This window comes from Eupeodes corollae, chromosome 1 (genome assembly GCF_945859685.1).
Source record: "Eupeodes corollae chromosome 1, idEupCoro1.1, whole genome shotgun sequence".
Lineage (NCBI taxonomy): Eukaryota > Metazoa > Arthropoda > Insecta > Diptera > Syrphidae > Eupeodes > Eupeodes corollae.
The window spans coordinates 37305702-37329279 of NC_079147.1; the positions used below are offsets into that span (position 1 = coordinate 37305702).

At 36.7% G+C, this 23578-nt stretch overlaps 1 protein-coding gene across 1 annotated transcript in view; it reads left to right on the top strand.

Moving 5' to 3' along the window:
* The first annotated feature begins 501 nt into the window (after positions 1–501).
* LOC129954122 (uncharacterized) overlaps positions 502–23578 on the top strand; it is a 779848-nt gene continuing 756771 nt past the window's right edge. Inside the window, exons 1-2 of the mRNA XM_056067819.1 lie at positions 502–602; positions 1983–3006. Of these exons, the coding sequence (XP_055923794.1) occupies positions 502–602; positions 1983–3006 (1125 nt within the window). The remainder of the gene's footprint in view (positions 603–1982; positions 3007–23578) is intronic.

The following is a 23578-nucleotide window of genomic DNA, read 5'->3' on the forward strand; positions in this document are numbered from 1 at the left end:
AGCAGCAAATTCAAATCAATTTCAGCTTGAACATATCCAATCAAAAGGATTCAACTTCTAATTCTGCTAAAAATCCCTATTTCACTTGGTGTCCTGTGTTGTGTTGTGTATCTTGCATTGGATAGGTATTCAAATACATATACAAGCCAAACAATTTATTTCATTGCCATTCCTCCATTCAGACGACACATTGCATAATTTTCCAATCAACATTATCCGTAGATAAAAGTCCCACTGATGCCACCACCGCCGCTGCCGCCACGCTGCCACTGCCATCACTTGCACCATCATCGCCCGCCACAGCCATCACATAAAGTGCGGGTACCACAGGTTCATTGCATTTCAGATTCCTATTCCTATTCCGATTCCCACATTTTAGAAACACTGATTGACGCTACAATGCTTCAGGTGGCAGCGGCGGCGGTAGGCAGAAGATATTCATAGGCTAAGCAGGGAAGGGTAGGTTCATCCCCATTCTTGTCATCATCGGAATGAACCAGTATGGCAAAACCATCATACAAAGGAGATCTCCCGCCCCCACCACTCTCGAAACGCTATCGTCATAGTCGCGGCCAAGCCGTTTTACCGCCCACCCATCAAGCGTAATGAATGGTGATGCATGCAAAGCTATTTTAGTATTCAATGGATGACCCATAAAATGCGCGTAATTCATTCGACCACGGGTTCTCCTGATGCAATGGCCTGGCTATGGCTCCGGCTTTGGCACCGACTCAAACTGGGGTCTCTGATGTTGTCACTCAGGTCCTATTTTTGTTCTCGAACTTTCCAGTACCCGTCGTCACCGTCACACCATCACCATAGTCGTCGTCGTGGTCGTCCTGATATCTCTAAATCTCTCTAGCTGGGGCAATAACTTTCGTTCGTTCTGGCAATCCAATTCCCTGATTTCTATTCCATTTCAATGTTTTCTATGTTTGTGTTTAGATTTCTTTTTTGTGCTCTTCCACAGATAATTGGGCGCAATCAAATGGTCACACATTGGTGTCATTGACTGTCAAAAAAAAGGACTTCATAAAAAAGGCGATGTTTGCCATCAAATAAAAACAAAACAGCTCCATCTGTCAAAAGTACCTCGAGGCGTAACAACGACGACGAGAACGATAGCGACAACGACGTCCTGTATATACGTTACAGGGTAACAGGAAGAGTCCTCTGAAACAAAATAGCTCCGATTAGGCCACTGCGACTGTGAATAGTAAATGTGACTGTGTGTGTAAACATTTCGCGGGCAGGACGCAAAAAGTAGAAAAACACTTGTAAGAACTGAGTACCTGCCGGATATAACTCTTTTCAGATTGCATTCGATTCAAATCGAAAAAGCTTGTCACCGGTGTGTGTTTTGTTTTATTTTCTGTTCGTCCTTTTTTCCTTTTTTTTTGTTAAAGTTACGACACCAGTTCGTTGATATACAATTACCACAGACAGACATGCCAAGCAGGACAGAAACAGGACAGATGCGGAAGAACTACAAATGCTGTTGCTACAAAAATCCTCAATAAAGTGCCGACTGTAAACTTTCCCCAGAGTGTGCTAAGGGCATTTTCCCTGAAGGACACGCAAATAGTGAGCACACAAAAAAAATTGCTATCTCACATCGGAGAGCACATCCACATCGTACCTTGCTACACTACACATCCTTTTGAAAAGGGCAAAACCAAAAGGAAAAGGAAAACCAAGCACCAAAAGCATAGGAACCAGAACCAGAAGCAGAACCGATCTAAAGCAAAGCAACAAATAAACAAAATCGAAAAATCGAGGCAACAAAACCAACCGTTAAGGGGGTGTACTTTGAATTAAAGTGCGCTGAGCTGAAAAATTGCTTTTACTCTTCTTGTAGCGCAAATCAATTGGGTTTTATTATTTGCTCAAGCAGTAGGAGGAACACCATAAGCAAAAGCAACAGCAACAAAAGTCTTTGGAACTAGGGCTGAAGCTGAAGAAGAGATAGGGTAGTGGTTAAGAGATACGTTACCCATCCGAAAAAGTTTACATTCAATTTTATGCAGATTTGGTTCGGGAACAAGAAGAACTAACAGTAGAAGACGTTTCGTTGAGCGCTCGCTACGCTTGTCCCACTTTTTCCGAATTCATTCCGAAACCCGCAAAATAAGCGCACAAACCGCACCCGAAGCGAGCCCTGTGGGGCTACGCTTGGTCGGGTTATTGCCGTGTTCGGTTTGGGCACCGAAGGCACCTAAACTGACAACTCTGAATCCGGCTCGAGGGACCACTACACCGTACGTAATTGGTGCACGTCCGACTTCTTTGATTGGTGCTGCAGCTAACCTCCAGGTTGGTGGTGGGGTTCCTGTTGTTGGTAGCGGTGGAAGCAGCAGTACCAGCAGTGGTTCTATCATTCAAACATCTACTACTAGTGGATCTTTTGATTCGACAAGAACTGCACAGTCGACGACAGTGACGAATTCGTGTCAGCAGTGCAAATATAAACAGCAACAACAACAACAGCAGCAGCAACAGCAACAGTTCCAACAGCAGCACCAGCATCAACATCAGCATCAGCACCAACCACAACAACAGTGCATCTACACACCGGTTCCAGTTAGCCTACCTGGTAGTTGCGGCGTTGCATCTTCTAGTTGTGGTCTGTCCCTAAGGTGCGCCACATCAACGGCCAATAGTGGAGCTGTCAGTTCCGCACATCAATCATCAATCAATTGTGCATCCTTGGCACATTGCTCATCATCATCAACTTCATCAGCCACATCATCATCACTGTCAGCAGGAATATCTGCAGCAGGTGTACCAATTGTAGCAGCACCATTAGCTAGTAATAATCCATCATCTATGTTATTGGTACCGTTCGCCATGCCGGGATTTATTCCCATGCAAACTGCTGCTGCACCACCTTCAAATGATGGGATTATCCAACAGACAGCAGCAGTAGCAGCAGCAGCTCCAGTCATAGGAGCACCAACTCCCCTTCCACTACAACTTCCACTACCGACAATCAATATGAATCCGAAGGTAAGTGATTTTGCATTTCGTTTCGATTTTATTTGAAGGATAATAAAATTAGCTTAAGAGATTTATGAGCAGAGCGCAGAGCAAGAGTGAAGAGAAATTAAGTTTCTCGGATGCTTGTCTTTGGTTAAGGTTGAGTTGAGGGTATTTTAAAAATAGATAAAAAATGACAAGAAAAATGGAAAGATTTCCGAGGAATGTACTTCTACAGTTTTTTAAGTTCAACTGCAATGGGAAATAAATGATTGGAATTTTTGCTCCTTTAATCAGACGGTGAGCAGTGTTAAAGTTCATGGCTACACCAGTTTGTTCAATAAAAAGTATGAAAAAGGTGAATAAATAATGTGACCTTAAGGTAAACTCTTACAAAATCTTTAAAAAAATTAAAGCTTTGAAATACAAATTTTCACGACATCATTTCTTGCTTATAAATTGATTCATGTTAATTGAAAGCAGTATCAGTTTGCCAAAATGGTATACAAAAACTGGATTTATTATTGGCGTTGCTTTTTAAGGATATTGAACTCCTTTTTTAATTAGATCTTAGGATAACATAAAATCAAACATTGAGAAGTCGAAAAAAGTGGGTCCCTGGATTCCTTCTGTCTGTCTGCCACTTTTCACTTGTGAGCACCAATTAGTTCGCGGTCTTCCTCTACTACGTGACACAGCCATCTTAGTCATTGGACTTTGGCTAAATCTACATCGCTGTTCAGCCCTTACAGCTCGTAGTTCCGTCTTCCATTTTTTGACGTTTTAAGGGCCCTATCTTCCACACCAAAGCTTAATTTTGGGAATCTTTTTTAGTCGGATATTATTGGTTTCTATTAACAATCCATTTAATTTTGCATTTTCAAGCGTATCAACGATCAAAACTCTAAGCTTAATGAACTACTATGCGAATCGTATGATGATTCGTACACATGATAAGAATGTCATTCTGACGAGCATTCCAGCAATTCGCTGTCGGCATGTTTGTCAAAGTTGAGACCGACCATTTAGAGTTCATCCGATTCAATCAGGCAAATCTACGATCTGAGGACGATATATACACTTGCGTGATGCTATTCATTCAGATTGTAGAATATTGGACGCAGACGAATCTCCCATCATCTTTTGTCATAAGCAAACGACACATGCACAAATACGCTCAAGACGCTATAATGTACGTGCGAAATTATGGAACTTCAGATTTATTTTTTACGTTCACTTGCAATCCGAAGTAGACGGAAATTAAAAGTGCGTTGGAGCCGGGCCAAAAACCGCTAGATCGCCACATAATCGCCAGATTATTTTAGCAAAAACTAAAGGTTGTGATGGATGTGCTTAATAAGTATCAATCCCATATCCTAATTTTGTTGCTGAACAAATTACACTCAAATGCAGTGAATGACATCATATCAGTTAAAATTCCTGATCCAGTCACTGATCCCCATCTATACGACATTGTGACGACTCAGATGGTCCATGGATCCTGAGGTGCATTAAAACCATTATCGCCTTGCATGGCTGACCGTTAGTTGCTGAAATAGTAACAGGGAACGATGGATATCCAGTTTATCGTCGGCGTTCAAAAGAAGACAATGGTCGAACTATCAAAGTAAAAGTTCAAAATGAAGAGGTTGAGATCGGAAATGAATTAATTGTCCCATATTACCCGCTGCTATTAAAAACTTACAAAACACATTTGAATGGCCACTATAATGACAAACATATCGAGAAGTATTTATATCAATTATTGGGTTTTCTGGAAACTGATTCACATTGGTTTTTAACACTTGCGGATTCAGTTGTTTGATCAAATGCGTAACAAATACGAACGCTGGTCGCAATTATCATCACCACATGTTTCTCTTCACAACCAATTCAGTTATGGAAAAAATACAAAGACGACATATGTGAAGATATCTTACAACATTTGAACGAATAATCCCAACATGCAAATAACCGATAAAATCTACAATGAGGGAATGATTCTGATTGAGGTCAATTAAGTAGGAATTATTGCGTCAAATCGATCGATGCACGACGCATTGAAGAAATAATTAAATGGAGAGTTGCAATACAATGTTGATGCAGAAATTTGTTCGAAATAATGTGCCGTTGTATGAACAGCAAAAACAAGTATACGAAACATTAATGCAAGCGGTGGACAATAATACTGGTGGTCTATGCTTCCTGGACGCACCTGGAGGAACGGGGAATACATTTGTCATTTCATTGATTTGGGCCACTATTCCATCAAGATATGACTTAGCTTTAGCGTTAGCATCCTACGAAATTGTAGTAACTGTTCTAGATGGCGGTCGTACTGCACTCGATTAGGTTGCCACTCAATTTAAACACGATTGACACTCCAACATGCAATATTTCCCGATGCAGTGCAATGGGAAAATTGTTGATGCAATGTAAGCTCCTTGTTTGAGATGAGTGCACAATGGCACATAACAAGAATAAGAATCGTAAATCGTACATTATCGCTAACCACTAATATGAGAGTTCAACTACAAAATGTTCAAAGTGCTGCACAATTGTCCAAACAATAATTACTTCAGGATCTTTAACTGGTCACTATGCTTCCTCGATAGTGACGTTGACGACAGCGCTGATATGATCGCAAGTTTGATTCTCCAGGAAATGAGAACTTTTATCCCGAATAGGTTTAAAAGCATCAGACCAAAGAAAAACGCATGGAATAAGTTCAAGCAAGCCAGGAGGACCTGCAACGCCCATAGTCGAGGGACCAAATTCTAACATCACCAAAAATTACGGCAAAAAATACTGCAATTTGCCAAAGGCCGTACAAATGTTTGGTCATTTCATTCTTCCTCTTCCTCGCTTCCTACGCTGCGCTCGTTGTAAATGAGACTCCATTTGTTAGCTCCTTAGAGAAAGCAAATTTAACGTTTCCAGTGAGTGTCTGTACTTGATCGAGTACACCCGTACTGTAGCGAGAGTCCTAAAAGTTCTAAACATACATAAATCTGCTGGTCCGGATGGTATCCCCGCTATTGTTCTGAAGAGGTGTTTTTCATCGCTGGCAAACCAACTGCGTAAGCTTTTGCATCTGTCCTACTCCTCAGGTCTCGTTCCGTGCGGATGTAAAACCGCATTTGTCCAGCCTATTTCCAAAAAAGGCGAATCTTCCTCACTCTCCAATTACCGACCGATTGCACTTACGTCGCTTCATTAGAGGGTCATGGAAACGCTGATTAATTATCAGCACAAAAAATATCTTGAAGATCGAACACTTCTTAATGACCGGCAATACGGCTTTCGTATCAAAAGGTCCACTGGTGATCTCATGGTTCATCTCACAGAACAGTGGAACAGATCTTTACATAGTTTTGGAGAAAGTAAGATTATTGTACTAGATATTTCATAAGCATTTGATAGGGTTTGGCATCAGGCTCCCTTATCGAAAATGCGTGCTTTCGGTTTTCATGAATCTCTCCTTGGATTAGTAATTACCTTTAGAATCGTATAAATACAAGTTGTATTGGATGAATTTAAGTCTGAAAAACACAAAATAAATGCTGGTGTGCCCCAGGGCTCTGTTTTATCTCGAACACTTTTTCTTATTTTTATTAATGATCTCTTGTCTGCAACATCTTATCCAATACATTGTTTCGCTGACGATAGTACTCTTAGCTTTTTATATTCGTTTTCAGATTCACATCCCTCTTCTTCGGATGTGGAACTGCAACGACAAAATATGATAAGCTCATTAAATTCCGACCTAAACAGCATTGTACAATGGGGAATAAGAAACCGCGTGGAATTTAATGCTTCGAAAACGCAATGCTTTCTTGTATCGTTAAAGCGAAATATAGCCCCCCTGCCTTTATCCATAAATGGCACTTGCATAGAGAAAACTGAACATCTCGATATTCTTGGTATGTGTATCACCAACCACCTTTTGTTGAACGATCACATACGCGATGTCGCTAAAAATGCCGCAAGATGTTTGGTTTTTCTAAGGCGATGCAAAAAGTTTTTCTCTCCCTCTGATCTGGCTGTTATTTACAATACTTATATACGTCCAAAGCTTGAGTATAACTCCCATATCTGGGCCGGTGCTCCTGCAACTTACTTAAGCCTCTTGGATAGTATTGAACGTAGAGCATTTAGATTGATTGGTGATATTACCATCATAAGATCATTTACGTCACTTGAACTTCATCGAAATTTTTCTTTTCTCAGCCTCTTGTACCGGTATTTTAATGGTTTATGCTGTAGAGAAATATCCAGCTGCATTCCTCCCCTTAATCAGTTCAACCGTAATACTAGCGCTTCTAGGAATGCTCATCAATATACCCTCGAGCCCAACTTTGGTCGTACTGTCAAGTACAGAGATTCGTTCTTTAGCCGTACTATGCGAATGTGGAATGCCTTACCACACTCTGTCTTTCCCAGCTATTGCAATATTCAGGAATTCGAAACCAATGTGCACCGACATCTCCTTTCAACCCCTCTCACCCTTTCCTAGTGCTCACACTGTGTCTACATAATAAGGGTAATATATCCCTTTGAGTGTGCGCTTATTAGAAAAAAAAACCCACACTGAATTTCACCATTCAATCAAAAATCGCTGGCGATTTGGTGACATACAAATCCGTTGGTTCTGTAACAAATCCCGATGATGAAGTTAATTATCCAACGGAGTCTTAGAACTCTCTGGAGTTACCAGGATTTCCACCACATAACTTGCATTTTGTACTCGTGGCATGATGATTAGAGCGTTGGACTGTCATGCAAGGGGTCTTGGGTTCAATCCTTGCCTGTGCCACCTTAATTTAAAAAAAAAATAATTTTCGCGGGTACTGCCTCTTGCGAGGAATTGACAATTCCTTCAAGAGTAATTCTTGTCATTAAAAAGTGCTTTCTCAAGTTAGCCGTTCGGATTCGGCCTAAAATTGTAAGTCCCTTCCATTCCTGACAACATTACTCGCACACAGAAATGATTGTGAATTGTAAGTCACTAGGCCCTGGTTCACAACGGACTGTTGCGCCACCCAATAAAAAAGAAATAAAAACTTGCAGCTCAAAGTTGGTTCAGTTATTATGATATTGCGTAATTTGAATCCACCGCGACTTGAGGAGAAAAGACTTATGCCGATTTTGATTGAGGCAACCATTATTAACGGAAAGTATGCACGTGAAAATATATGTATTAATTAATACCAATGATTCCGACTGATCTTCTGTTTGACTTCAAACGATTGCAATTTCCGGTTCGCCTTGGGTTCACAATGACAATAAACACGTCGCAAGTTCAATCCCTTAGTGTTTGCGGTATACAATTTGAAAATCATTGTTTATACAAGTATAACGCTTCGATACAGTATTTACTTTGGATTCACTTTCATTATAAGAGAAGTTCAAATAAATTACACTTCATCTTTGTAATCGAAATGAATTCATTACTGTTGTAAAAAGAAATACAATTTTTCCTTTTCAAATACAAAACAAAAAAACTAATTTTTCTTCATATTTTAATCCTCGAAATAAAATTCTTCATTAACTTTTTCAAGTAATTTAAAAATTGTATAGAAATTTCGGTTGCAAATAATTTTAAGAGAAGGTTTTTGTAATATTTTCAAGGTCCATGAATCAAGATTCGATTGGGACAATTAATGAATTCATAATTATAAAAAAAAATCCAACAATAGTCAATATACAAATTTTATTTTCAAAATCGGGAAATTCGGATTTTCTTTGTTAATCTGTTTCCAGTTTTTTTTTTAAATGTTCTCTAAATTCTTTCTTAATTTGACTTCTTTCAGCATAAGAAATATATTTTGGTATAGCTCTAGAAAAAACTGTAACTTACAAAATTCGGTATTTCAAAATTGGGTAACAAGCAAACGTTGGTCATGGTTGAGCTTCAAATAGTCCATCCGCTTTGTCCAATTTTGACATGCGTCAATGTTTGCTTTCATTGTGTCAACTGAATCAAACATACCAGATTATATCTTAATGTCAACATACCTACACAAAAACATTAGAGGAGTTGAATCTCCCGATATAGGCTGTAAATTGACTGCCGCTAAATTGAAAATCAAATGTTTGCCATGCTCGATAAGAATAACAACGTTACTCAAACAATTTTTGAAGGAATACGGCCTAATATTCGCACCAAAAAGTGACTTTTTTGGATGCATTAAGCACTTCACGTATTAAACTAACAGAGTCCTGATTGATATTAACGAATCAATAGGTCATAACTAACACTGTACAGTTGTTATTTAGTTAGCGTGTTATTGATCAATATCTAAAAATGTAAATTTGGTGCAAAATTTAGTCACAGTAGCCCGATTAGCCGCTTTAGTAGGTCGATTAAACGACCATTAAATGTAAGAAGTGCGCAATTAACTTTCTTAATAAAGTACGTATTTTGATAATAATATGCAATAATATGGAAGCATTGTCCGTTTGTAAGACAACTCATGGTTAAATTACAGACCGGACTAAAGGATGTTTGACAGTGATACAAAACATGAAAGGTGCGTGAGTTGTTAATAACAGAGCTGCCAAAAGAAAATTTTAAAAATATTATCCATTGAGTGTCAAGACATGATTTGCTGTTCTTGTTCTAAGGCAGAAACAGTCAAATTTCATTACAAAATTTCTCGCTTAAAAAAGGATAACAATAACTACATAAACCAAAAGGAACATAAATATTTCCGAAGTATCTTAATTTTCACATTTCCTAAAAGTTGCAAACCAAAATTGTCATTGGTTTTCGACACTTAACATTTAAATTTATTAACCACTTTTGTTTCGACGTAGTTAGTCATGATATTGAAGTAATAGGGTCTGGCCAATTGGTAAGACTCATTCTTTCTGAGGAATGACCAAGCATTTCACCACTTACAAGAAGTTAAAACAAACAGTAAGAAAAAAAGTCCTAGTCCATTTTGCCTTATCCTAAGCTCTATTTCAAATTCAAAACCAAATGCGTTTAACCACAAACATAATCTATAATTCCAGTAAACCGTTTCCTTATAACGGCCACGGCAAAGTAGTGAAAAACACTACATTCTAAAATTGAAAGTATGTATTTAGACAAATCTGTGGTACCATTAAAAAAATTATTATTACGAGTTATCTGTTAAGCAACCCTTCTAATTTTGACTAAACCTCTTAAAACTTGAACAAAAAGAATAAAACTTAATTTTAAGCTCTTCGAAACAAACCCCATTCAAGACTTTTCAATAAATCAAATGGTTTTTTTTTCAAACTTAACTTAACCTTTATCGAACCCTTTAACTGCGATGAAGGGGTCTTTTAAAAAAAAAGAAGTACTGAAAAATCAAGAAAAAAGAAACAATACAAAATTTCATCTCCCTGATGTCAAAAAACAACATCATCATCATCAAATTACCACAGAATTTGTTGTCACCATCCGATACTGATGTCATCATTACTTTGCCATCGCGCGGCAATTGTGAACCTTTGAATATTTTTCTTCTCCACTTCCTCCACCTCAACAACAGATTGGCTTTGTCCTCCGTTGTCAAAGTCGTCGACGACGTTGGTCTTTCCAATGCCGGCCTGGCCAGAATCGGAAAGGCAGCATCACCATTTTCACAAAAGGAAGTTAGGATGAGAGAATATAAAATACAGAAAGTGCCTGCTAATATATCTCCAGCTGTGGAACAATTTTTGAAACAGCCAAAAAATATAAAAATGAAGTATAAAGTATTTTTGTATACCCTCTGTATAGCTGTCACCCAGCATATAGATCTTAACATCGATATGGTGTGTGTACGTACCATTTGGCAAATGGAAGACCGGAATTTTTTGTTCTTCTGCCCAAAAAAAACTGAAGACTCTCTCTCTAATGGCTGTGCGACAAATTAAGTTAAGCAAATTTTTTTCTAGCTTCATGATGTGGGAAGGGAAAGAGGGGAGAGGGGAAGTATAGTACTTGGATATTGGAACACAAGTGCAAACGAGAATAAAAAAGAAAAACAGAACACAAAACAAAACGGATGTTGGCGACAAAGGTCTATACGCGAGGGCACTTTTTCCTTCTTTAGTTTTAAGCTTCACCCCATATATGAATACAAGTACCAATCTGACGATCCAAGTGACGTATGGAGTCTGTCGAAAACACTGCACAAAAAAAAACCATTTGAATCCCTTGAAATCATTTGTGGAAAAGAGGTGAATCAGGATTGTCACCCCCAGAATTATAACACTCTTACTCGTTACATGGTCAGGACTGTCTAAGTTCTGTGTTTTTGGGGCGAAATAAAAAATATGTTTGAAGCAGTTTTGACTTTAGGAAAGAATTTTACATCTAAATGGAATTGATTTAAGTTGAATTTCCACACATTAAAGGAGTTATTACTTTAGCCTTAATATGTTTAAGTTTTAAGCCAGGTGCGAGTGTTAGGAAGAAAAGGGAAGATTTTTAGAGGAGATTAACAAAGTTGAATAGCAAAACGGTCAGCTTAATTAAAAACGTGGGGGCTCGAACACTTCAAGAAAAAGCCCATACGCTAGCAAAGTTAATTGCTAAACGGTCAGCTCAATGAAGAAATGAAGGCTTCATCATGTCAGGAAGAAGCCAATTTAAGTAAAGAAGTCTGTTAAAAGGTTCAAACAAAGCAAAGCCCCGAGAGCAGATGGCATACCAGACGAGCTGTTCAAATATGGCGGGCTAGCTTTACATCGAGCAACTTATGAACTTAGTGTGCGTATGGGAACATGAATTACTGCCGGAAGACTGGTGCGAACTTACAGATGTATCACGTTGTTAAGTCCTATATAAAACACTATCCTCCAGCCCAATCAACATCTACAATGGACTCCGACAAGGGGATAGTTTGGTCTGACTCCTGTTCAACCTGGCGTTGGAAAAAGCGATCCGTGACTCTGACACGTCAACACGCGAAGAATGACCTTTGTTATCAGGCTCAGTCAAATGCTTTCTTACGCTGAACTCTTCAGTGTAATTGGGAGACCCGAACAAGCAAGGGGCAGCAAATTTGTTAAGGAAAAACAAAGAACATAGTGGTTTTAACTGCAAGAAGAATAGTTGGTCAAAAAATCAAGGTAGTGAAGCCTGAATATGAAGTAGAACAATACTTCAAATACCTTGAGACAATAGCAGCAGGCGATAACAACATAAAAGAAGAAATAGGCGGACGGTTTCTCAAAGCCAATAAGGGCTGTCAAAGAGTTTTAAATGTAGAAACCTTATTTAACTTCTAAGCTGCTGCTTTTCAGGAGGTTGGTTTTGCCAGATATTCTGACCTTTTATCATTCGAAAGGATAGTCTTGAGGAGAATTGAGCCCCCTACATGGAAAAGGACGATTACGATTTCGAATTCGCTACAAACATGAACTATATTGAATATACCTTGAAGCAAGTATTGCTCTAGACTCTGGTGGCTGGACACTAGCACTTAAGAGCGAAGAGGAATAAGCGCGGCGTCATTTGTTGTACATGTGATGGTAGGCGACAGCGTAGCATACCATGGTTTCGTTGGAGAGATGTCGTAAACCAGGACGCTCTAGCGATCGGGATAAATGGAGAAACTTGATGAAACTGGAGAACATGCTTGTCGAGCCGATGATGATTATGATAAAGATGAAACAAAGTTCGGTAAAGCATTCGAAATTCTTAATATGCGGTTGCAACAAAATCTCTTTTCTTGACGGCACGCCTTAAATTAAGTTGAAAAGTAAGCTGAGTATATTTGAGTTGTATTGAAATTGTGGGCGATTGAAGACTCTTTTAATTGTAACCATATCAAAAGGAATGAAAAATTCCTTCCACTGTCGAGAAATTAGCATTTTTGCTAATATCAAAATTATTGAAGCGACAGGAGAAAGCAATGAGTTTTAAAAAAATCAGCGAAACAGTATAATAAATTAGTAGTTCCACACAAGAATTCGTTTATCAGTGTAAAGGAATATAACTGGAGATAAAACATAGCGCTGTGGAACACCAGATTTTCTCCTTATCCAACGAAGAAGATAGTCGCCAATACCAAAAGCACACTTTTTCGATAAGAGAGCTTGGTGTCAAACTCTACCGAATGATTTTTATTTCTTAAAAATCTCTACCTCAGAAGATCCTTCAATAACCCTTTTGCCTTTAGTTTCATTGAAATCCGATCAGTTATTCCTGGACAGAGTACTTTTCGTAGAGATATGCGCCTAACGCTACATAAACCATTCAAAGTACAGCCTTGGAGGGATATCAGCATGACCCCCATTATTTTTTATAAATCCCATTTGAGCAATGTTTTTGGAGAGAAACAGAACAGAACAGAACTGAAAGATAGAGCTACATACAACAAGTCGAGTGAGTACTTATATGTAGGTATAGGATAGCAAAGGTCTGCCACCCCAAACATCGACATATGGTTCACACCATAGGGGGCGCATGCATGACAGACATTTGGAGTTGTGGCAAAATCCTAGCTTTTGCTCGGATTCCGTTACAGAATAAAAATTTATAATGTATGGCGATGGCGAATGCTTAAGAGGCTTTCGTTCTTCGGTTTACACTATAGGTAAGTATGGGTAGGGTAGGTTATAGCAGAAAGCCAGATCGTCGAGAGGTATAGGATGAAGAAGAGGTAGAGGTACATATAGTATAGATGGTAGACACTCTCTCTCGTGAGTCCTTCACATTGTGGGAATATGTTTTGCTTCCATTTCCCACTCGGGAGTGGTTTTCTTTTTATAATTTTATAATATATTTTTTATTTTTATATTTTTTACACTTTAGGTCCTACGTTCTCCAATGCAAGTGACTTTTTTGTATTCAAACAGTAAACCGCAGTATGTGTTGTGTATACGGTATGCCGGAGAACGGTAACGTATCACTAAAATTTATGTGACACTTACTTAAGAGCTTCTTCTAGCATAAACCATTAAGCATTTGCGCTTCTTCCTTTGAGGGAGAGTGAGAAAAAAATGGAGGCTGTCCTCGGTGGAAAAGGTGGTGATGCTGATGCTGATGTTGATGGTGGTGTGGTGGCAGCAGTTATAGGTACTGGTGCAAGTAGATTTCGCATTCGAAGCGTACGTATCCTCTGAAATCACCATTTATCCATATTCTCGCAGCCACTGCTGGCTGTTGCCCGTGCTGCCACCGCTGCCGCCGGTTTTCGTCCGGTTCCCACCCTCATGAGGATTTCTTCTTTCTCCCATATCAACCAAACTCCACCCCCCAAACAGTCTCAAGGAATGGTGGTGGAGTATTTTTTTAAATTTCTTCATGGGTCGCCGACTACGACGACGACGTTAGCACGATGGTGTGCCTGTGTCCTGTGCCTCTGCCAAAGCTGTAGATTTTATGTTCTTGTCGAACGTTAAGGATATGAAGTCATAAAAATGCTTGGCATGGATACAATTCGCTCACAAGAACCAAGGATGAATGTTCCTAAGGAACTACACCACCGATAATGGCGATGGTTCTCAACGTTCATGCAACAACAGAAATAAATTGAACTTTTAATCGTCGACGGGATTGAAAGTGTTGAATCTATAGATATGTACGTATATTTTCGTTCAATATTCAAGGAAGACATTTCTAGTCTGGATTCTCAAGCTTTTTTAAGGATGAAGATGAAGACGATTGGAGGGAACGAAGGAAAACAAATGTTTTTCGTAAGCAAAAGATTAGCAGGAGTTCGATGGGGATTTGACAATTGTTAAATTATTTGGTGTATGGACGTGGTTTTTAATTATTATCCTTTATGGTTTTCATGAGTTGATAATGTTGGCTTTAGAATAAAAGAAGATGACAAAGGAATAAACTATTTATGAGTTTTTAATCATTGCGAAAAGGACAGACTTCGCAATTAAGTGACTTCTGGTTAATTTTCTTTCCTTGGCTTCGGTGGGTTAAAGGAAGGTGCGACATGAGAAATGGAACATTTTATAATTACACACGTTGAATCTTTTAACATTTAATTGATACTTTTATCATTTTTAATGGTTTTGCAAAAAATTTACGTCAACATTTATGTAATTCTAAGAAAAAATGTGTTAATTTTAATGAAACTGCAATAAGTGTTCGGAGAAGGGGTTGGAGGGCATATTCGTTTTAATTACAGCAAGATGTTTGCTTAGGAGGTAAAGGCAAAGGCAAGCAAAAAATTTAGAATCTTTTATGCCTTTTTGAATTTGTTCTTCTTTTGTTTTGTATATTTTACCACCACAGGGGCGAACCTTCCCCATCCAAAAGACCACAACAAACAATTATGGCATCACTTACCTTTGTTATTGGAACACCAACCTTGGCTTTATGAACGAGTTCAACTCTTGTACGTCGAATCCAATTGCTAAACTAACAATTATTGAGAAATGACGAATAAGATCCCCAGCCAAAACAGGTCCAGTTAAATAACTTGCGAAAAGCATATTTGTAAATGAGAACCTTGTCATTTCTCAACCAAGATTGTGAGAAAGGATCCCATGGTTTACGCCAAGTTTATAAAGCTTTAAACTTTAGAAAACACACTGCAACGTGACTATTCTTTGCATTCCGGAACTTTAGGCTGAGCTTTAGAACATACTTATTTTAGGGTGGTCTACTTACTTACTTACTTAGATCCTCAGAGCTGTTAAGTCCGTTGGGAACCCCTTAGAAGGCATAGTCGTAACCTTTTCGAAGCGTATGTCCAATCAACGGCCATAAAATACTGAGGATTTTACGAAGATTTGCAGCTTTTTCGTAATGGTTGAAGTAACTTTCCAAGTGCTGCACCCATAAAGAAGCACAGATTCGCCATTGGTGCGAAACAGTCGTAGCTTTGTTTTTAAGCTGTTAGAGTTATTCCTCGCAATTTTTGACAACATACCGGGCGCCGCTTTTGCTTTGCCGATGCCACAGATGACGTCTTGTTCGGTTTTGCATTCGCTGATGACGATACTTCCAAGGTATTAAGGCTCTTAATTTTTTCCACCGGTTGCGAGGAAATATTTATTTGAGAGGATTTTGTTATATAATGGAAGTTCATAGTCCTATGAGAGAGTAAGCAAACATTGTCATCCTAATCCAAGCGCTTTAAATAGAATGTCAAGGTCTATTGGATCCCTCCGCTACCTGACAAAGCTGTGCGCATCACATCGCTTATCACCAACAAAAACAATATTGGCGACAGAATACAGCCCTATCTGACTCCGCTGATGCGGATTTCAAAATCATCTGACAACCTACCATCGTGCAGAACGTGTCACTTGGATCCATCATAATAATAATAGGAATTAGTTTTTCTGGCATGCTTCTCCTCCGAAAAGCTAACCCAATATACTCCCTGTTAAAGCTATCAAAGGCCTTCTCGAAGTCGATGACCAGAAGGTGTAGTGGTGATCCATATTCAACGCACTGTTCCAAAATACATAACAGCAGGACACTGATGGAAAACGTAATTCAACTGAACTCTTAGAATATTTTGAAGTAGCAAGAAAGAAATAAAGGTTTAAAAGGAAAATGGATATAAAACAGAAGTAGAATCTTGAAATTTTTACAGCAACTGTCTTAATAAGAATTTATTGGTAAAATTGTTTAAGTATTGGTTTTCTTTTAAAATATGGAAAAAACTAGTTATGCATTTATTTTGAGTGCCATGTAGCGTCGGGATAACATTCGAAGTAATATAAATGACAAAATAATGCATATTTCTCACATTCCAAGTCATAAACTTTCAACTTTTATTCAAAAGCAGCTTTCCTTTAAAGGCAGCTCAGTTTAATCTAGAGCTCGCGTGATGGAATCTCCGCAGCAAAATATTGTTTCAAAGTTCAAAATTAAATTTTTGTCTAAAAGATTGCTGCAGTGGGTTGAATTTTGTCAAAAACTAATCTTTTGGAAAGAGGCCAACTGCTTATCTTCGATAACAATGTTTACCAGTGTTACATTTTTTTGTACCCGATGTCCCTGATGATGCTGAATTTTGGATGGAAATAACCTGCGTTGACATCGCCCCTGCGACCAAACATTTCATACAGTTTATCTTTTGGTTTATCTCATCCTAAAATCTGTCATAATGTGCGGAAGAACTCATCCCAAAAAATATGATTTACCGTTAAACAAACTTATTGAAAGAATTGGTTTGTACATTTAATTATTTCGTTGAAATAAACAAACCATTTCTTTTAATATATTATTTTCATAGTATTTCAAATTTATATTACAAAAGAAGCATTTAATAAAAATACGATAAACCTAGTCTTCAACAAATGGTATTCCTTTTGACACCTTTTTTTATTAAAATTGGTTCAGTGAAAGATCCGGAAAACGGAAACTTACTAATAAAATAAAATATATGATTATGTGGTGCAAAAGCTCAGAGACAACCAGGACCTAGTTAACTTCCCATAGAAAGTTATTATAATGGGTCCGATTTGTCAAATTGAAAATTTTGACATTTCTCGACGTTTCAAGGTCCTTATAGTCGAAATAAAAGATTTTTGGAAAGATGTCTGTGCGTGCGTGTGTACGAACGTTCGTTCAAAAATTTGAAATATTGGCTTCAAACTAATTTTATCTTATAAGAAATATTGTTTTCAACATTCTGAAAAATGTTCAGCAAAATCAAATTGACAGTTTTACTTACAAAAAATAAAAACCTAAAAAAAAAATTAATAAAAGTTGGTAAAAATTAACTTTCGATTCAAATATCTTTTCAAAACTTTGAGATATTGGCTTTAAAATACTTTTATCTTTCAAAAAATATTGTTGTTAACATTCGATAAAATTTTGAAAAAAATCGAATTGACAGTTTTTGTACAAAGAAATAAAAACCTAAAAAAAATTAACAAAAGTTGGTAAAAATAGATTTTCTACTCAAATATCTTTTTAAAAATTAAAAATATTGGCTTCAAACTGATTTTATTTTACAGAAAATATTCGTTTCGATATTCAGTAATTTTTATATAAAAATCCAACTGTCCGTTTTTTCATAAAAAAATAAAATATAGAAAAAATAGTACGCAATTTTGGTAAAAATTGATACGAGTACATATAGACAAACTTTTAAGCAAGACAAATCGACAGACTGGATGGGAAGTTATCAGTGTGGGTCGCATCCTAGCCTCTTTTTTCTTATTGATTTAGGAAATCTCAATAATTCTTGTGTGCTAGTAATGTCTTTTCGTTCAGTTTGACCGTTTGAACTACGATAGATGAATTCAACCCTGTAAAACACAAAATAAAACCTGGTGTACCTCAGGTCTCTGTTCTGTCTCCGAGACTGTCTTCCTCAATTATTGTTAGGAGTTACTGTTTTTTTTTTATTCTCTTACCTTCTTGCTTATGATGGTTCCATCAGCTTTTCTTGTTCATTTCACAACTCTTTTATTCATATTGATCTTCAAAGCAAATATATGATGAGTCCACTAAATTCTCTTAAAGCCTTCTTACAGTGGATGAATAATAATATTGGCCACTCCATTATTCTGAACTCATTTATATCTTTACGTAGTAACGCCAGCTACATAACCTATCATCCACATTCCTTAAAGAAAACGTGATATCAACATCTGATATCCGTACTTTTTTAGGTGTTCAGGCCGCTATCAAATTTCTGGACTCTGCCTCAACAGGCTCTATATCAGTCCATTATTGTAGATTATATCTAATGGAGATGGCATATCAGTGTAATTTTGCTGGGTGCCGGGCCATAGAGTAAAGTAACAGTAAAGCAGATGAACTCGCCAAAAAAGGTAGAGTACCACCCATTCTACCACGTTTGTCATGTGTTGGCATAGCAATCGTTACATGTTAACTATTGCTAATGCAGGACGCTATGAAGAAATGGTGGTCACAAAAAACATTTGGCCTACACTGGGTTTAAAGCTCGATAATCGGTGTCATAAACGGGCACTGTCTAATAGGAAAGCACGTCACACGGCTAGGCAGGATGAAGAGGAAACAGTTAACATACTATGCCTCTCATGTTTCTTAAGGGACTCAAACTGGTTTCATTGAGCTAAGAATTCAAAATTCTTGTGGTATCACAAACTGGCCTAAGTGTATCCTACTCCATAACGGACAGCCGTTTTAAAATAACCTAAACCTTATTAAAGAAAAGAGCATAAAAAATTGGCCGCCAACATTAATGTCGTTAAGAGAAAAACATCGTAAAGTCCCTCTTCTCACACTTTTTTAACGGATTATGCTCAAACGAAAAGCCAGTTCCATTCCATTCATCTTTTTAAGTAATTCTCTCAAAATACTTGAACCTCCAGTAAATGTTCATCAGTAATGGCGCTCGAGCCAATTTTAGGTCTCATTGTCAAGTGCAGATATTCGTTCTTTAGCCGTACTTCGCGAATGTGGATTATGAACCTCCTTTCATCCTTTCTGTTCCCTTATGCTTAGACCGTGTATTTTGGCAACTGTGCTTTTTTATAAATTATACTGGTTTTGCTAAGAATGTCATTCTATGTTGCATACAATTATTTTGAAGACAATATCATCTTTATTCCCTAAAATATTTCAGGAGACAAATTCGAATTAAGAAACAAACTGTTCGATTTTGAATGTCCATCAATGTTCATCAATGGATATTTAGCAAAACACATAGAATAAATTACACCCAATTTGACAAACTTGAACAATTTGGCTCATTTAAACTGTCAAAGTTTAAAATTCCGTAATGAAAGACCCTTAATTACTTTCTATTTAACCTAAAAGAGTCTTAAGATTGACATAACTTACCTATAGACAAATATAAACATTAAACAAAAACACACATTTAATAAAATTGAATCCTTTTAAAGACCCACCCACCCCATGGAAACGATTAATTATCTTTCAAAAATACGTCTCTTTTCACGAATCACTCATCCGTAAATACCAGAAAAACCATCTTTTAGGTTAAAAAAAAAAAAACAAAATAACTAAAACAGTGACAAATTGCTTTCGATGTTCAAATAATAAAAAAGAAAGTTATATAAAAATCATAAATAATTAAACAACGTGATCCTTGTCATTTTGTTTACCATTCCACAGAAGCTAAAAAGAAAACTTCCAACCATCTTTGCCGCGTTTTCCACCTGCGTCATGTTTTGACTATACTCGTATACCCACGACTACGAGTATATCCTCCAAAACAAAAAAAAAGGAAGTAACAAGACCATTAAGACTACACAAGGTTTTTACCATCGCATCAGTTGAAAACAACCCCTGAGGAGTTCTCTGTTATATCAGCCAAAGTAAGACCAAACACTAAAAATAAAATAAGGACGAAATTATTCGTTATAACAAAGAATTTACTCGACGAACTTTGCTAATAAGCAATTTAAATTTCTAAAGAAGTCGCTTCAGTCAACTTCCTCTCCCAAACTCTTTCATTACGACAAACTTTTCATTTTTTTGTGTCTTGTCTTGTTTTTTTTTTCTTGAAAAAAGGTTGGTGTTTTTGAAATGAATATCCTTTTGCCTTATGAGATGAAAAATGACCGTTAAATGAAATCCCTATGAGCGTAATAATACAAGCACAAGATAAAGGCACAAAATTTGTCATTCAATGTGAACTGTGTGGAGTTGTTGAAAAGGGGAGGGGGCAGATTCTCTTATATAAAATTTGTTCAACCAGTGCTGCCAAATGCCCAGGGATCAACTTCCTTTTCAGTGTTGAAAACTGTTTGCTAATAATTTGGCACTTTTCCCACATACGTTACGATACGATACGAGCATATAAGGATGTAAATCCTTTTGTATATGGAATGAAAACAATACCTTTTATATTATTATGGTTCCTTAAGTGTTAATCTGATTATTGCAATCCTTTCAGTTCAGAAATAGAGGGTCCTGTTTTCCTGCTGTTTTCTGTGCTGTTTTCTGCTTATATAAATGATGGCTCTTGAAGATGTCCTTTCTTCTTGTTTGAAGTTTTAGTTCAGCTGAATTTTATACTAAAACAATAGAAAGGATTCTATATTTATGTATGGGTTGTTTTATATTGTTGTTATTTCAACCCATATCGATGCTGATGTTAGCTTTGTGTTTATAAATTTTCAGCTGATGCTTTTGTGTTTGGGATAATAATGGGCTGGATTTTATTTATGTGCTACGTCGTCCTCGTCGTCTGTTATGTTATACTCGTAAGAAAAATGATAGCTTTTGTATGTTTAAAAGTTCGCAATTCGCATGTGACTAACTCATTCATTGTTTCGTTTCTATTTTCTAGTTATATGGAAGTGATGCATGGCTATGCTTTATTGTATCATAAATAAGCACCACTTAAGGATTTATGTGTTTTGTTTTAGTTTTTTTTTCGTTCAGATAGAAATCTATTAAGAGCCGCATTATTTGAAGGATATCACGATAATTAACTCAAAAAAAGGATTATAATGAAATAAGTTTTTGAAATATTAAATTTGATATATGAAATACTAATATGATATTTTAGTCTCCTTTCTTATAAAAATATCGTTTATCAACAAACAAATCTTTTATTAAGCTTGTTCAGTGTCTTCTGCGGTCGTACAGTTCAAACGTTAAACTTTGTTGACATTCTTATTTCTTGTTGTCAAAAAGGTTTGGCAACGCTTCCAAATTGTGAAAAGTTACTTTGAAAAAATGAATCTGCTCCCGAAGTTTGTAGAAAAATTCTTCCAAAGAAATTGTGTCTATGGTCATGAAGTTCACTTCTGGTCAAATGGCTTCATCTTGCGGCATCTTTGGTCCTTATTCCATTCAAAAAAAAGAGGCTGGGATGCCACCCACACTGATAACTTCCCATCCCGCTGCCGATATTTCTTGCTTAAAAGTTTGTCTATATGTACTCGTATCAATTTTATTTTTTATGAAAAAAAGGACTGTTGGAGTTTTATATAAATATTACTGAACATCGAAAACAATATTTTCTGTGAAATAAAATAAGTTTGAAGCCAATATTTTTAATTTTTGAAAAGCTATTTGAGTCGAAAGTAAATTTTTACCAAGTTTTGTTAATTTGTTTTTAGGTTTTTAATTTTTTGTAAATTCTGTCAATTCCATTTTTTTTCAAAATTTGCTTGAATGTTGAAAACAATATTTCTTATAAGCAAAAAAATAGTAAGAAGCTTTTATCTCAAATTTTGGAAAAGATATTTGAGTCGAAAAACATTTTTTACCAACTTTTGTTAATTTTTGTTCGGTTTTTATTTTTTTGTAAAAAAACTGTCAATTCGATTATTTTCAAAATTTACTGAATGTTGACAACAATATTTTTTGAAAGATAAAAGTAAATTAAAGCCAATATCTCAAAGTTTTGAAAAGATATTTGAGTCGAAAACAATTTTTACCAACTTTTAATTTTTTTTTTAGGTTTTTATTTTTTGTACAACTTCTTTTCAACATTTTCCAGAATGTTGAAAAAATTATTTCTTATAAGATAAAATAAGTTTAAAGCCTAAATTTCAAGTTTTTGCAAAGATATTTGAATCGATATTAAATTTTTACCAACTTTGAGTAATGTATTTTTTTTTTGATTTTATTTTGTACTAGCTGACCCGACGAACTTTGTTCTGCCTTAATGGCAATAAATAAGCAGATTGGGTTTTTTTTTATTGGAAAAAATACAAAAAAAAGTTAAATAACTACATTAATCATTCATTATTATTTCTGTATTTTAGTACATAGGTTGCTCTTCACTTAAGTACCTTGTGATACACGACATTTTTTGTTTTATTATCAGGCGCAAAAACAAAAAACGCAGATGGTCTTCCGACCCGGGAAAAAACATGAATGTTCTAGATTTAAACCACAAACTTTTAAGGATTGGCCTTCTGATTTGTTGATGGTCATGGCAAATGCAAGACGTATCGGAAATTGAAGTCTTTTAAATTCAAACGGCATATCAGTTGGAATCATCGGGATCCTCGGAATGAGAACTTCCTCACCTTTGAATTTTCCTTACATTATCGTAGCGTAAATTACATTGTTCATAAATTTACTAACCACCAAACGCGTACCGTTGCACAGTTTTGGTTGGTTTATGTTTCGAAGCATGATTACTACGGAGCCAACCTTTAGGCGTAAATTGTGCGGTGGTAAGCCAGGCACGTCCAAAGAGTTTAAAAATTCAATTGGATAGTTGGTGGCTTCATCTTCATTTGTGACGCAGTCAATAGATTTGAATGAATGCATTGTTCCAATGATCTTATTTTGAATTATGTAGTTCAGGTCATCTACATCTTTATTCTTAGCCGCTAAAATTGCTCGCTCACTCAACCATTCATTATTTTTGTAGTTAGAAATAATATTTGGAAATACATTGTTGATAAGTTCGTCATTTGATGAGACAAAATTACAGAAATTATTTGGAAATGATATTAATCCGCTCGATTCATCGACAGGTACTTGACCATTACCGATAGTCAGCAATTGCTCCGAGAAATCTTCAGCAGATGTATCATTAACCCTAGAAAGATAACCTACGTCGAATCGACGTATAAATCATGTGTATCACTTATGGTCTATGAAGTATGGTTATCTTTCTAGGGTTAAGCAATGTAACTCTCATGTGTGTTGTCAGCTGCAGTTTCTTCACATAGCGCCATAGATTTGACGATTTGAGGCAAGCGTTTATTTCATCGGCAGCCGTAGATC